Raw genomic sequence first — 13,395 nt, forward strand, 5'->3', positions numbered from 1 at the left:
TGCATGGCTACTCCATCTACTGGAAGTTCAGTCAGAGCACAAATGAAGCACTTGGATTTACAACTAAATATTTTGACAATACATTAATTAGCATTTAATTATAAAATATCATAAAGAATTGTTTTCATTCTTGAAAAAGTCCATTTCAATAAATATATTCTAACCTTCATTATTAATGGATATAAGGTGCCCTTGAGGTACAATAGGGCTGTATGGATCTGAGTGAATGTTGAAATGCCTGCATGCACCTTTCCTACCACACACAGGTAAAATACAACAACAAAGACGCGCACATTCAGCGTACACCACTCAATTTCCTCTGTAATCTGTCATCTTGCCTGTAGTTTTAATTCCTGTTAACTGCATGGTTGCATGCCACTGCTTCATTCATTTTTAATGGAATTGAATAACAGTGTCGCATGGCTGCACTCGCACAAGGCCGCTTTAATTGGAATGAATGTTTAAAAATGTGAAAAATATTCATGCTGGTGGTTTTCCAGAGAAAAGGCCACATTTGTTTTGGGTGACTTCTGCCCATTTCAGAGTCCCCTCCAAGAAGTTCTAGAAATACATCTGACTATAGACCCGCTGCTAATTCTGCTTCAGGAAATTTAGATATGTAGCTCTAAATTGTAATGTAGACACATGCATTTTCTGTAAAGCTGCTTTGAAACAATGTGTATTGTGAAAAGCACTATACAAATAAATTTGAATTGCACTGAATGGAAATTTGGTGTGTTATTGTTATCAACCATCTAACAATTAATCTTTAACATTCATCAAACTATTATTTTGCTAATCAACAATTAGCTAAACATTTTCTTTAAAATAGGACTATCGCATTTGAAGAGTGCTGCATTATACAGTTCAAAATGTAAAAACAAAAAAATGAAAATAGAAAAATAGGACAATCCTTTATGCCTAAAAATCAAACAGTCACTCAACATCATTATTGAGTATGGTCTGCAGATTCTGTCCCCATATCATCAGGATTTTTAGTTCGTAATATATTAGACACAATGGGTTGTCACACTGAAATCAAAATTAGATTTATTTTGGAACTAGTTTTACAGCTAGATTTAATGAGATCTTGATTGTGAGGCCTGACCAATTATGATGTGAAACTGTTCGGACTGTTTGCTTTAATGTCCTTTTTTAATGTACAAACTTTCCTCATGAAAATAGATTTAGGGTTAAATAGAAAATATAATTAATTATCTGTGCGGTATAACTAAACAGGCCCAGCATAGCAAATATGATTTGCCACACTATAGTTATAAAATCTTTTTAATCTCATTAGTGTTTATCTTTCCTCACTCATTTGATATGGAAAAATTATATCTCAAAAGGGCAAAAAGATGTCTGATTTATTCTGCATTCTGATTATTATCTTTTATATTGTCACATTTTTTTCCCTGATAAGCAAAAATAAACACTTAAAACGAAAAGGTTTACACATTATGTCACTGTTTGTTTGATTCTAGAATAAGTGACATCTACATCGGATATAATTTCTGTTTTACTCTAGCAAACTTATAAATCCATTTAATGTTTTAAATATTAAATAGTTACTTAATAACACAAATTCTTAAACTGACCAGATTTTTGAAAATCTAACATTTGAATTCTTGACGTGCTACGTATTTCCTTACGGATGTTTACCTGTCCTCTAAGTAAATTTGTCTATTTCTGATACGAAGCACAGTCAATATGAATATCAATATCAATCAATATTACATCTAAAAAAGTACTCACCGAAAGACATATTTGCTAAATATTATAATATTATGAAATATGTTCGTGCTTTATTGCCATTAGTGTTATTTCGGCTGGAAACTGCAGTAAATTGCATGTATAGGTAAATTTTTTGGAGTTTTGCAAGATACAAAAAAAAAGTATGTCTTTCCAATGAGCTTATGTTGGGGAAATCCTTGTTTGTTTTGGAAAAAAACCCTGGCTATAGATGGATGGTCACACTATACATGATTCTGTTGTTTCTTCATACATCTTTGCTAGAATGAAAGTCTACATCTCAGCTAAAATGCTCATTCTATGTCACTGGATTTGTGCTATGTGCATTATGATGATTGATAGTAAGAATTGAATTAGTAAAGTAGATTTGTTTGTTTTTTCCACATTTTTACAACACCATATTTAATATGCAGTGTATTTGTTGATAAACTTTGTAATCAATAACAACAGCACACAGAGAAATCCTTCAGGTAATTAACTATGCATGAAATACACATTCTGTGTGTATTAAGTGCCATAAACCCATCACCTCCAACTGACCACCACCATCACATCAAAATTATGACATTAGTGGGATGCATGTCTGTATTCAAATCCTGCTCTCAAGATTTAAAAACACTCCAAACATTTATATTTTATGTGTCGACAAGGTCAGGCCAAACCAATAGTCGATGTTCAATCATTATGAGATTTGAATTTAAAGAGCTTTGGCCTCCCGGGTGACAGAGCATGGAGTCAGCGGTGTGGTTAAGCCCCGGGCTCAGGAGGGCCCGCAGGCCTGTTTAACTCTCAGGACCATGATTAATTCATAGTGGATTATGTGCTGGGTGCAGCAGGGGCACCGCTGGGCTCCTTCACACTAAAACCACACACTGCAATGAGATAAAGGCTTTTCCCCCAGATAGCAGGCTCAATTTGATGCCTTGCCTCCATACCTGTGAAGGATTCCCCCCACATACGCCCCCCACTGAGAGTCAAATCACTGAATCTCATCTGACTCTTTTGTTTTTCCCAGACTATGAATTGAGACATGAAATGAGATGAGTTCAGCGATGAGTTAGTCTCTGTTGAACTTGTTTCTCCATATATCTATTGTCGAAGATGCCAAGGTGTTGCTCTGCATGTCTAATGCCATCTTTTAAGATGTTTCACGTTTCTTGGATTCCATACAATGAATACTTGTATGACACAAAAATACTGTCAATTTGTGATATAGTCAAATCGATCCTTAGGTAAAATAGGTGCAACAAAAATTTATATTAATGTTCTAAAATACAATCAAAACAAAACTTTTGACGAAGCAGCCCAATTAAGACTTAAAATATATATATATATATATATACATTTTAAATTGTAAATTAAAATAAATATTAATAATACAAAATACAAATATTTTTGTTTCTTTTGGAGTATGAAAATGAAGAGATAAGAGCATCAGAAAAGTCATCAGTTTAAATATTCTCAGCTTGTGACTACATGCCCTTTAATCCCCACTGAGAGTCAAATCACTGAATCTCATCTGACTCTTTTGTTTTTCCCAGACTATGAATTGAGACATGAAATGAGACGAGTTCAGCGATGAGTTAGTCTCTGTTGAACTTGTTTCTCCATATATCTATTGTCGAAGATGCCACGGTGTTGCTCTGCATGTCTAATGCCATCTTTTAAGATGTTTCACGTTTCTTGGATTCCATACAATGAATACTTGTATGACACAAAAATACTGTCAATTTGTGATATAGTCAAATCGATCCTTAGGTCAAATAGGTGCAACAAAAATTTATATTAATGTTCTAAAATACAATCAAAACAAAACTTTTGACGAAGCAGCCCAATTAAGACTTAAAATATATATATATATATATATACATTTTAAATTGTAAATTAAAATAAATATTAATAATACAAAATACAAATATTTTTGTTTCTTTTGGAGTATGAAAATGAAGAGATAAGAGCATCAGAAAAGTCATCAGTTTAAATATTCTCAGCTTGTGACTACATGCCCTTTAAAGGGATACTCCACCCCAAAATAGTATGAAAGACATTGCATCACCGTGACACCATTTTGGAGAATATGCTCTGAACGCAAGCAGCGTACGCTCTTCTGTGTCAGCCGCGCTACACAGATGCGCTGTTTTCGTTCAAATCAAAGTGTAAATACATGTGGAAAACGTATCCTTGTGTCGCGGCTGACACAGAAGAGCGTACGCAGTTTGCGTTCAGCGCATATTCTCCAAAATGGCGCTACAGTGATGCGGAGAGACACAGAGGAGACGAATTGTTGAATAAAGTCGTTATTTTTGTTTTCTTCGCGTACAAAAAGTATTCTCGTCGCTTCATAACGTTACGGTTGAAACACTGATGGCAGACGGACTAGTCTGACGATGTCTTTCATACTTTTCTGGGCCTTGACAGTATAATTTACTTGGCAATCAATGGGACAGTCACAAGCCTCCCGGTTTTCATCCAAAATATCTTAAATTGTGTTCCGAAGACGAACGAAGCTTTTACGGGTTTGGAACGACATGGGGGTAAGTGGTTAATGACAAAACTTTCATTTTGGCGTGGAATAACCCTTTAACCCTGAAAGGTTTAGCACTGAAAGCAAACCTCACACTCATCAGCAAGAACATGGCATTTCCATTCACAGTATACTGTATCTCAAAGTGGAAAAGGTACAACATAATCACATTAAAAAAAAATTATTTAGCCGATCATTAGTTCGCTGAGTAAATTATGCTATGTGAATATTATCAATTGCCGTATCATGAAAGGACATCACAAGAGTGTTTCCTATATAGCAGGCAAGGCAACCTTGTGAGGGTTATGTGGTATCCTCTACCATGTCAAGTTCATCCTGAGAGATGCTAATGTTTCACAGTGCTATTCTCAGCTAGACTGCCACACTCGGAAATATTCCTCAGAAGCCATATTTCTCAGAAACCAGCCTCCAAATACTAAAGTGAGCATCTCAAGACATGGACAATCCCCTTGTGCTTGTATTTAGATGCTCAGCTAGTCCAAGGAAAATCACCTATCATCTGAATTTCATATTTTCTAATTTTATTAAAAACTCACAAATTTGTTCAACATGTTGTATTTATACAGTGAATGGTCTAATATGCACTGGAGGTCACGTAAGCTTAGGTTTATTAGAACAATAAAAGACATACCATGAGAATTTGATATTTAAAGAAAGTAGCAGCTGCTTGCTGCACATTTGACCATCAATTTCAATAGATTTGGATTTTCCTTTAAAGACACAAAAATAAAACTTGTAGGTCTAAGTATGTTATATTAACAATTTATGAATTTTTTTTTCCAGCAGACTAAAAAAATTAAGAAGTCAATACTTCTCATTGTTTTTTAAACACACACTGTTTCAACACGTTCTGCAGATAATGGTGCAAAGCACTTTTACAGTATTTGTGCTATGTTTTTATTTGGCAACTGTCTTCTTTATTTTTTTTTTCTTTTTTCCAGGTTTTTTTGTAAACAACATTTTGTACAAACTAGCACAGTGAACCACAACCCCAGCAAACTTGTTTTCATCATACAATATAAATAAAATCAATACAAAAGTTTGGTTGGTTGCTTGGAACATTTTTTTCTGGATCAAGAGGTTCTAAATCATTGTTGATACTTTTAACTCCTGAATTAAATATTTTACGTAAACAGTTGACTGTTCTATGTCTCTTTCAGACCTTTGTTAAAATAATTTTAGAAGGTAGACTTCATTTATCAACATTTCAAGTTCTCTTCCATTAAATAAAGGGTTCACCATCCATACACATTTTAACATTTTGCCTTTTGAAGGCTAACTTCTTCAGATTTGGTGGAATTCTTGGGGGGAAAAAAACAAGATGTGTCCAGAACGAGAAAAAAAGCTTTTTCTCCCTGGCCTTCAGAAACATATTTAGTGTCGAAAAGGTTGTTTAAGTGTCAGTATGGCAGAGCCTTGAAAGGCAAGGAGGTCTGAGGAGTTTTCAAATAAATAAATTAGTCTGACGGCTTAGATCTTTCCTGGAGTCAACATTGCAGGTTAGCGTTAGATCAGCCGCCTTGGGTGTTTCTCTGTAAAGCTGACAAGTCTTTGACGGTAGCTGACGCTGTTAATGTGTCACAATCGCTGTTTTTAGAGCGGCGGTTTAACTGGTGGTACGCATTGAGCTTCTGGAGGGACGCTGCTACTCTGGGCCTCGTAGCTCATAGAGTTCATACAGCACCCGGGTCAACAGTATCAATTCTTTCTCTTCTTGAGTTCGGACTTGGGATAAAGAAAGATAGAAGGAAACGGAACATCAACACAACGAGTTGAAGAAGGGAAATGTCCATGCCCATGCTGTCCTCTGCTGCTGTCTCTGTGAGCTGTCCCACCACATTTATGACATGGAAAAACAGGGGGGAAAAGACAAAAATGATAACCAGAATGTGCGGCCAGTGTCCCTGTTCCCACCTTCCCTCCTCTGCCGAAAAGTCCGTTCACAGAAGCTACCAGACCGTGCCCTCGTTCATTTCTGACGGAGGGTGGGAGAGGTGGTTGCTGTATCCGCTGCCGTTGAGGGAGAGGGATGTAAAGGATGGACTGGGTCCAAAAACATCTGAGGACATACTGTGCAGGGGTCCAGGTATCCCTGGCTCTGGACTGGGCGAGTCCCCTGGGTGGTGAGACATGATGTCTGAAAAGCGTTGTACTTCACTGGATGGATGGTGGCCGGGGATAGGATGGTCCATGACCCCTAGTGGGGTACCGGTGGGTCCTGACGATGGAACAAAAGCGAGATCTACAGGAGTCTGGGCCTGCGATGGGGGGCCTTGTGGAAAGAAGTCGTAATTCCCTCCTGGACCATAGTACTCGCTCTGATAATCTGCAGATACACAAAGAATACAAGAATTTTGGTTTCGATTTAGAAACAAAGAGCAGGAGACAACTCCTTGTTTAAAAATGTGTTCTTTGGAACAAATCTCAATATGCCACATTAGTCACAGAACATGCTACACTGAAATCACAAATGTAGTTGGGTGGGGAGAACAAAGCTTTGCTAATTACAGCGAGGAAGTCTTTGAACAGCTGAATACCTAAACAAAGCTGTTATTGATATGATAGTGTATATATAACAATAACTGCCTTGTTTTATGCATATGGAGAAGAACCTAGTAGATTATGAAAATATAGGGGAAATGGCATAATGCTAATGTTTTTTGAGGGAAAGTTTATTTTTGACAGTCAGTTTTATACTGTGGTTTTTATTATTGACACTTGTTTACCCAACAACTACAGCAGGAATATGTAATATTGGGATTTTAATTGGATTAACCAAATTCACACAAAAAAATTATTTAATACTAATTTGAGGGTTTTAGACTAGTTTTTGAAATCAACATTTGTATACACTGATCTTTATCTAAAAATAGAACTTTTGATTCAAGATACAGTCCCAGTGTGACACTAGACTTTTATTCAGTCTAGTTTAGTTATATTTCACTTTATATGTTTATATGTATTTTTATATATAATGTATATTTTTATATATATATATGTAACATAACTAAACTAGAAATAAAACACACAACGTCGACACACGTACGATGCCGGAACATAAGTAAATAGACGAAACGGCTAAGCAGCTGTCAAAAGTTCTTCAAAGAGCAACACAACATCAATCAATTGTTTGACTATATCAAAACATTAAAGCATCAAACACACGGATAACATGAAAAAATTGCCAGTAGATTACAAATTTTAATTTTCCACGTTCAGAAGCCCAGTCTAATTACAAAACCAAAATGTATATTTGCAGACCATTTACATTTTTAAAACAAAACACAAACGAATAATAATAAAAAAAAAATCTTGAACGTGTATTCGTCGCGTAACTCAACCATTTTCACTTCTGATGCGTAACGAATGAAACCAGCGCGTGAAAGAAATACATAGGCCTATTTCAGACAAATGTTTGAGATAGATACGTTTCCAATACGCCATTATATCTTACCTCCATAGTATGAAAACGGGCCGTTTGGAATTAATTCTCCAGGCTCGAGTCTGTCCACGAGCGTTCGCATTCTTCTCGGACTCCGGAAGAACGCGTGTCTCCTCGCGCCTAGCGCGCTCAGCTGTTTCATGCGCCGCTCTTTGGACCGCCGGTTCTGAAACCATACCTAGTGCACATGGACAAATAGCAACGGAAATCTATTAACAGCTTATCAAAATTGTGTGCTAAAATCGGTAACACTTTACAGAACAGTGTCAGAGTGATAGTGGAGCACGTCACAACAATCAATTACAATGGTAAAAACAATATCAGTGTGCATTGTTTGTATGCAGCTTCACGAAATAATTACATAAGTATTAGTTTATTAGTGCGACTCTGTGCTTAGTTATATAAACACACATTACCATGGACAAACAAACTGTGAAGAAAAAAACAGAAAGCGCATTATCAGCTAACAAAATAAAAACAATTAAGTCTTATTAACCTATTTGAGATGTATGAGACCGATACATTTTCTGCACTGTGTAAATGGTGTCAGAATTTTATTTCCACCCATTTAATTTGTCACAATCAGTTCTGCCATTTCTACTTGATTTTACAGTTTTGAGAGTCATTAGTAATTCAAAGTGGTCAGAAATGCAAATGGCATTTGGCACCATTTTGACTTGCACTGTATTTTATTATATCATTATTATTTTACAGTGAGTGCAATGAAAAATAAGATAAGAGTGGTGCATTAAATTAAAATGACCTACCTGGAAACCTAACAGTCTGACACTATGGCCTAGTGTTTACATGTCAAGTTTACCATGTTTATTGGTTCAGAGCAGTGTCTTCACAGTCTACTGAGGTAGGCCTGTGAAGTGACTGAACACATTCGTATTGTAGTGACAAGATTACTCGCAATTATCGTCACCGTTAGAGAGTTGGATCTAACCTCACTTTAATGATCTTTTAACCCTCCATTTACTCCGACTGAGGGGGCAGCAGCGGGGACTTCAAATCTCTAATTAATACTTAATAGGAGGGTGGTTACCGATATATTAACCGGCTCTGTGCAGTTATTATTTCGTAATCTATATATCCACCCTTGAATTCCTTTTGCTAATTATAGTTTATTCTGACGGTTTTAAATATCCAACCTCGCCACTGTATTAATCTCAACCCCTTCACTGCACTTGATCTTACGTTCAGTCTCATTTTAAGACTTTATCCCCACAGCACCAATCTATTACGAGGCTTTTTAATGTTGATGATGCTTTATCTGTGTTCTTATCGGATCTCTCACGCCGAAAAAAAGACCAAGATGAGGCTCTTTAAAACGATGCTGACAAATCCCATGTAGCGTGCGTAAATGAGGGCGCACATTTGGTGTGCTGCGCGCCTTGGCTGGACTCTCATTGTTCTGCCGTTCACTCGACAAAAAAGCAAGGATCGATTCTCAATTTCTCGTAGAAAACCACCTAGTATGAGGTACTTTGACAGACACAGGGACAGATTTCTGCGTTTCCACTTGACTGAGAACCGTCACAGCATGTCTAAATGTGGTCGCAAAACGTGATGGCGCTGCATTGCCAAGACTCCCATCGTTCTCACCAGTCTGATGCCAGCTGGCGTGCCTCTCCATCTCTCAAGTCAAGTATAAAAAGGCTAACCATATAAATGTTACTTCCAAATATTTACAGGTGCCAGCAAAAAAGTGTCCTCATTTCTATTCAAATAGTCTTGCCTCAAGGATTGGAAAGAAGAGGCACAATGAAGGCGCATGTCTGCTTTTTCATGTCTCATCCAGGGAGAGAAATCTGTACCACAAGATGTCTACGAATCACACACTATGTAAATTCTCGTTATAGGCCTATCTCTTTTTGTTCTCAAAATTACTAGCAGCAAACGTAGCAATTATAGGTTACCAGTAAATAAAGTTTGTTAGTATTAGTGTAATTATTTATATATGTATTTTTTTATTTTATTTTTTGTAGTAATGTGTAAGTTTACCTGAATAACTCGCATGTTGAGCCCCGTTTCCTGCGCCAGTTGCTCCCTGATGTGTCTGGTTGGTTTGGGGGTCGCCGCGAACGCCGCTTTCAGTGTCTCCAGTTGCTTTGCTTTAATAGTGGTACGCGGTCCTCTCCGTTTGCCTCCGAGGTTCTGGTCATCGTTTTCATTGTTACCCGTTTCTTTGTCCGATAAGTTTGCGTTTTCCGCATCCTTAACATCGTCCTGTAGCTGGTCTTGCGAATCTGGCGATAAACTAGGATCACTGCAAGCTGTAACTGAATGGGGGGAAATAAGGGCCGTCGGAAGCAGGGGGTCGAAATAAAAACCTCATAATTAGACATGGGGACCAGAGAAGTGTTAGACACTAAACAATGGAATGTAAAATAAATAAATAAACACAAAGACAAAAGTAAAAAGAAAGAAACGCAAGATTTAATAAAACAAAAGAAAGGAATAAACAAAGAAAGAACAAAGAAACACTGGTATTTAGAGTTGACGGAACTGTCATAATGCACTAGTCTACAGCAGTGAAAAAGATTATTAGAAAATAAACTGGCTAGCAATAGGCCACAAAATGAATGCAGCAAAATTTGTATTTCATTTCACACGGAATTTGGAATAAAAAATGAAATCCTTTTCAAAATATATTATGCATGACACCGTCTGAAGATTTCTTGTAGTTTTTAAGAACAAAAAATAATGTTTTTGTGAGACATTCTGTTGAATAAAGGACTTCAAGACAGTACACTTTATATTAGTCAAATATTTTCATGTTGCTTTTTTTAGATCAAAAGATACCTTATTAATCGAGTGTATATTAAGTATTATTGATAAAGCAAGATAATATGGGCAAAACAGTGGGCGCGTGCAGTGTGCAAAATGTTTTTTTCTTTTTCAGTTCTCGTATCATTCCATTCATTTTACTCACCTGAAAGGAGGTTGGTGTCTTTTCCGTTCGTGCTGCTTAAATAATCGTCTTTACAGACAAATTTATTTTCGTCTATGATGTACAATTCCTCCCCCGTGGATAGTTGCTTGTTACACATCATGCATGTGAAGCAGTTCAGATGAAACACTTTGCTCCGTGCCCTACGGACCAAGTCATTCGGCGAGATCCCCTGAGCACAACCTGCGCATTTTGTTCCAAAGCGCCTGCAAATGAACAGACCAAGAAAAAAAAGGTCACTATAACACGTTAACACACCAGATCAAAATCTAAAACTCCAAACCAGACCAAATTAATGGAAGAGCATCGTTTATATTTGAGTGTATATACAATGAGTTTTCGTAAATGTTTAATATTATCATCACTGTAATTTTTGGAATAATATTTAGCACAATTGTTATTTGTTCTATTGTTATGGATTATGCACTGTTAACGCAAATTAAAATACAATTTAGGTATGTATTAGTACACATTTTTTTTCTGTTGTAGGCCTAAATAAAATTATACTTATAATACTTATAATTTAGAATTATTTTGCATGTATTTTAATGTGCATTAAAACATAATTAATAATCCCCCGTAACAAAAAACATGTACATTCTTCCAATACACCACTGCAGTAAATACTCACCACTTAATTGTGACCAATAATGTGTATTGTGATTCTCTGTACAGATTGTTGATTCTGAGTCTGTGATTACGTTGTCTGAGGGTTTCCATCTCAAAGTCGTTTATTATTCAAATCCACTTATCACATCTTAACTCGAACCACTGCAGACACACGCGGGGCTGTGCAGACAGCCTGCCACTGGGCCGCGTTACACTTTCAACTACCCTGGCAAAGCATTGATCCCTGCGGCTTCCCTGGCTGCCATTCGTTGTAAACAAAGTGTGATTTCCTTCAAAACCCTTGCTGCGGACGAGTACACAGACTATTAGTGTATCTGCTCGTCATTTTGCATAACAGTTCAAATGAACAAGCATTTAATTAACGGGCGTTGAAATCAAAGAATCAAACAAGTCGGTCGTGTTGACAGTACTTAGGATCACACTTCATGTTAGTGTGAATTTAAGCCCTAAATTCTAATGAAATCATGCAAAATTGCATACATATATGCGATTTGTAAAGCTTTAACAGCATTCTGAATTCTCTAAATTTAAGTAGCACTGTAAATATTTTTGAGTGTTTGAGAAATGCGTGATTTGAGGCATGTTGATGTTTTAAGCTACTTCTTAAATAAGTGAAACATCTTTTGAAAAGTAACTGTCATTACACAAAATATTAAATAATATTTAATCTATGCATAGCCGCAAAACAACCGGTTATATCTGTATGTTGTCGATGTTTAAAAATATTGCCAACTTATTTTATTGTTCTTGTAGACAATTGTGTCTCTGAAGCATATACTATGTACTATAAACTATTATATTTCCATCTATCACAGTAATAGATGCACAGCAGAAAAACGTAATATTTATTAGTCGAATTCACACAAGGAGCTTACCTAAAGAAGTCGTTTTTGCAATACAGTTTTCCTTCCCGAGAGAAGCATTTCTCTGTTAGGTTACATTTGCACTCGCAGCATTGTACGCACTTGATGTGCCATGCTCTGTCCAGAACATTAAGGAGAAACCTGTCCAATATAGGCCTCTCGCAGCCCGCACAGTGGACCATTGTCTTTGGATGTGCTCCCACAGTTACTGCCGTGGTGTCCACAACCTGAGAGTCTGCTCCTGTTTTCTCTCTTTCAAAAGAGAGAAGGGAAAGTGTTGTAACGCTGAAGGATGCTCCAAGTCAGTCTTTGCGAACAGGTTCGAAAGGAAAAGATCAAGAAGTTTTAATTATATTCACCACTTCTGTGTATTTGGATGGACCTGTAGTGGTCCAAAATCAAGATGCTAAAAGAGGATCTTCTCATGAGGTAGAGCTTCAGTTGTCAGTCATTATTTCTCATCCTCTTCCTTGCCAAATTGTGTGATGCATAAATGAAGCCAGCATAGAGAAATCTTTCAAAACACCAACTGCTCGTTGGCTACAAAGACAAGGACATCATTGCGGAAAAAGCACATCGCCGTTGTCGTATGTGCATTAAAGTCTTTCATAAACAAACATCTAATGCAACCGGTCTCGGACGGAACTGGCACACGAGACACGCGAGCCCAGAGACACTAGAGTGCACTTTACCATGTCCACGTATCCACTGTGTACGTCCCTCTGAAAGATGCAATGGCCAAACGCTTTGAAAAGTGCGTCTCCCTCAGTAACGTGTGCTGTTTCCTCGGTAGAGACAGAAGAGGCGAAAGATGCTAGTGTGAACAGAATGCGCGTGGCATCTCGTTGCAGGACTGATGACGATCCCCGAACAGCCTCCGGTGTTCTGCATGTTCCTGAAAGCACACGAGCCAGCCTTATCCACAGTCTCCTGACGTCACTCCGGGCCGAGGCCAATCAGCGGCTTTCCGTTCAAGTAACCATTAGCTATCCCCTCGCCGCTTTACCGGCACACTCCGCGCTATTTATAGGGAACAGAAGACACCAATTGTCAAAAATCCCAGAAACTGTCATATCTTAGTTAATGCGGAGAGTCAGCAAACAGAACTTGGTATTCGAATGTCTTCCTAAATGTTATTTTTAATTTATCTCGTCATTTTCCAATATTCGTCCATTCTGGTGGATCCGCGGAACATTTGATAAGGTAC

At 37.3% G+C, this 13,395-nt stretch overlaps 1 protein-coding gene across 1 annotated transcript; it reads right to left on the reverse strand.

Moving 5' to 3' along the window:
- Positions 1-5,350: 5,350 nt before the first annotated feature.
- On the reverse strand, positions 5,351-13,065 carry LOC107589700 (LIM/homeobox protein Lhx1). Its single transcript, XM_016278195.1, has 5 exons — positions 12,201-13,065; positions 10,678-10,901; positions 9,747-10,024; positions 7,752-7,917; positions 5,351-6,623 (listed from the first exon to the last, which is right to left on the reverse strand). The coding sequence occupies exons 1-5, from the start codon at positions 12,368-12,370 to the stop codon at positions 6,247-6,249; spliced, it is 1,215 nt and encodes a 404-aa protein (XP_016133681.1). The 5' UTR covers positions 12,371-13,065; the 3' UTR covers positions 5,351-6,246.
- Positions 13,066-13,395: the final 330 nt, after the last annotated feature.

The sequence above is a fragment of the Sinocyclocheilus grahami genome, unplaced genomic scaffold, assembly GCF_001515645.1.
Source record: "Sinocyclocheilus grahami isolate Dianchi unplaced genomic scaffold, SAMN03320097.WGS_v1.1 scaffold119.1, whole genome shotgun sequence".
NCBI lineage: Eukaryota > Metazoa > Chordata > Actinopteri > Cypriniformes > Cyprinidae > Sinocyclocheilus > Sinocyclocheilus grahami.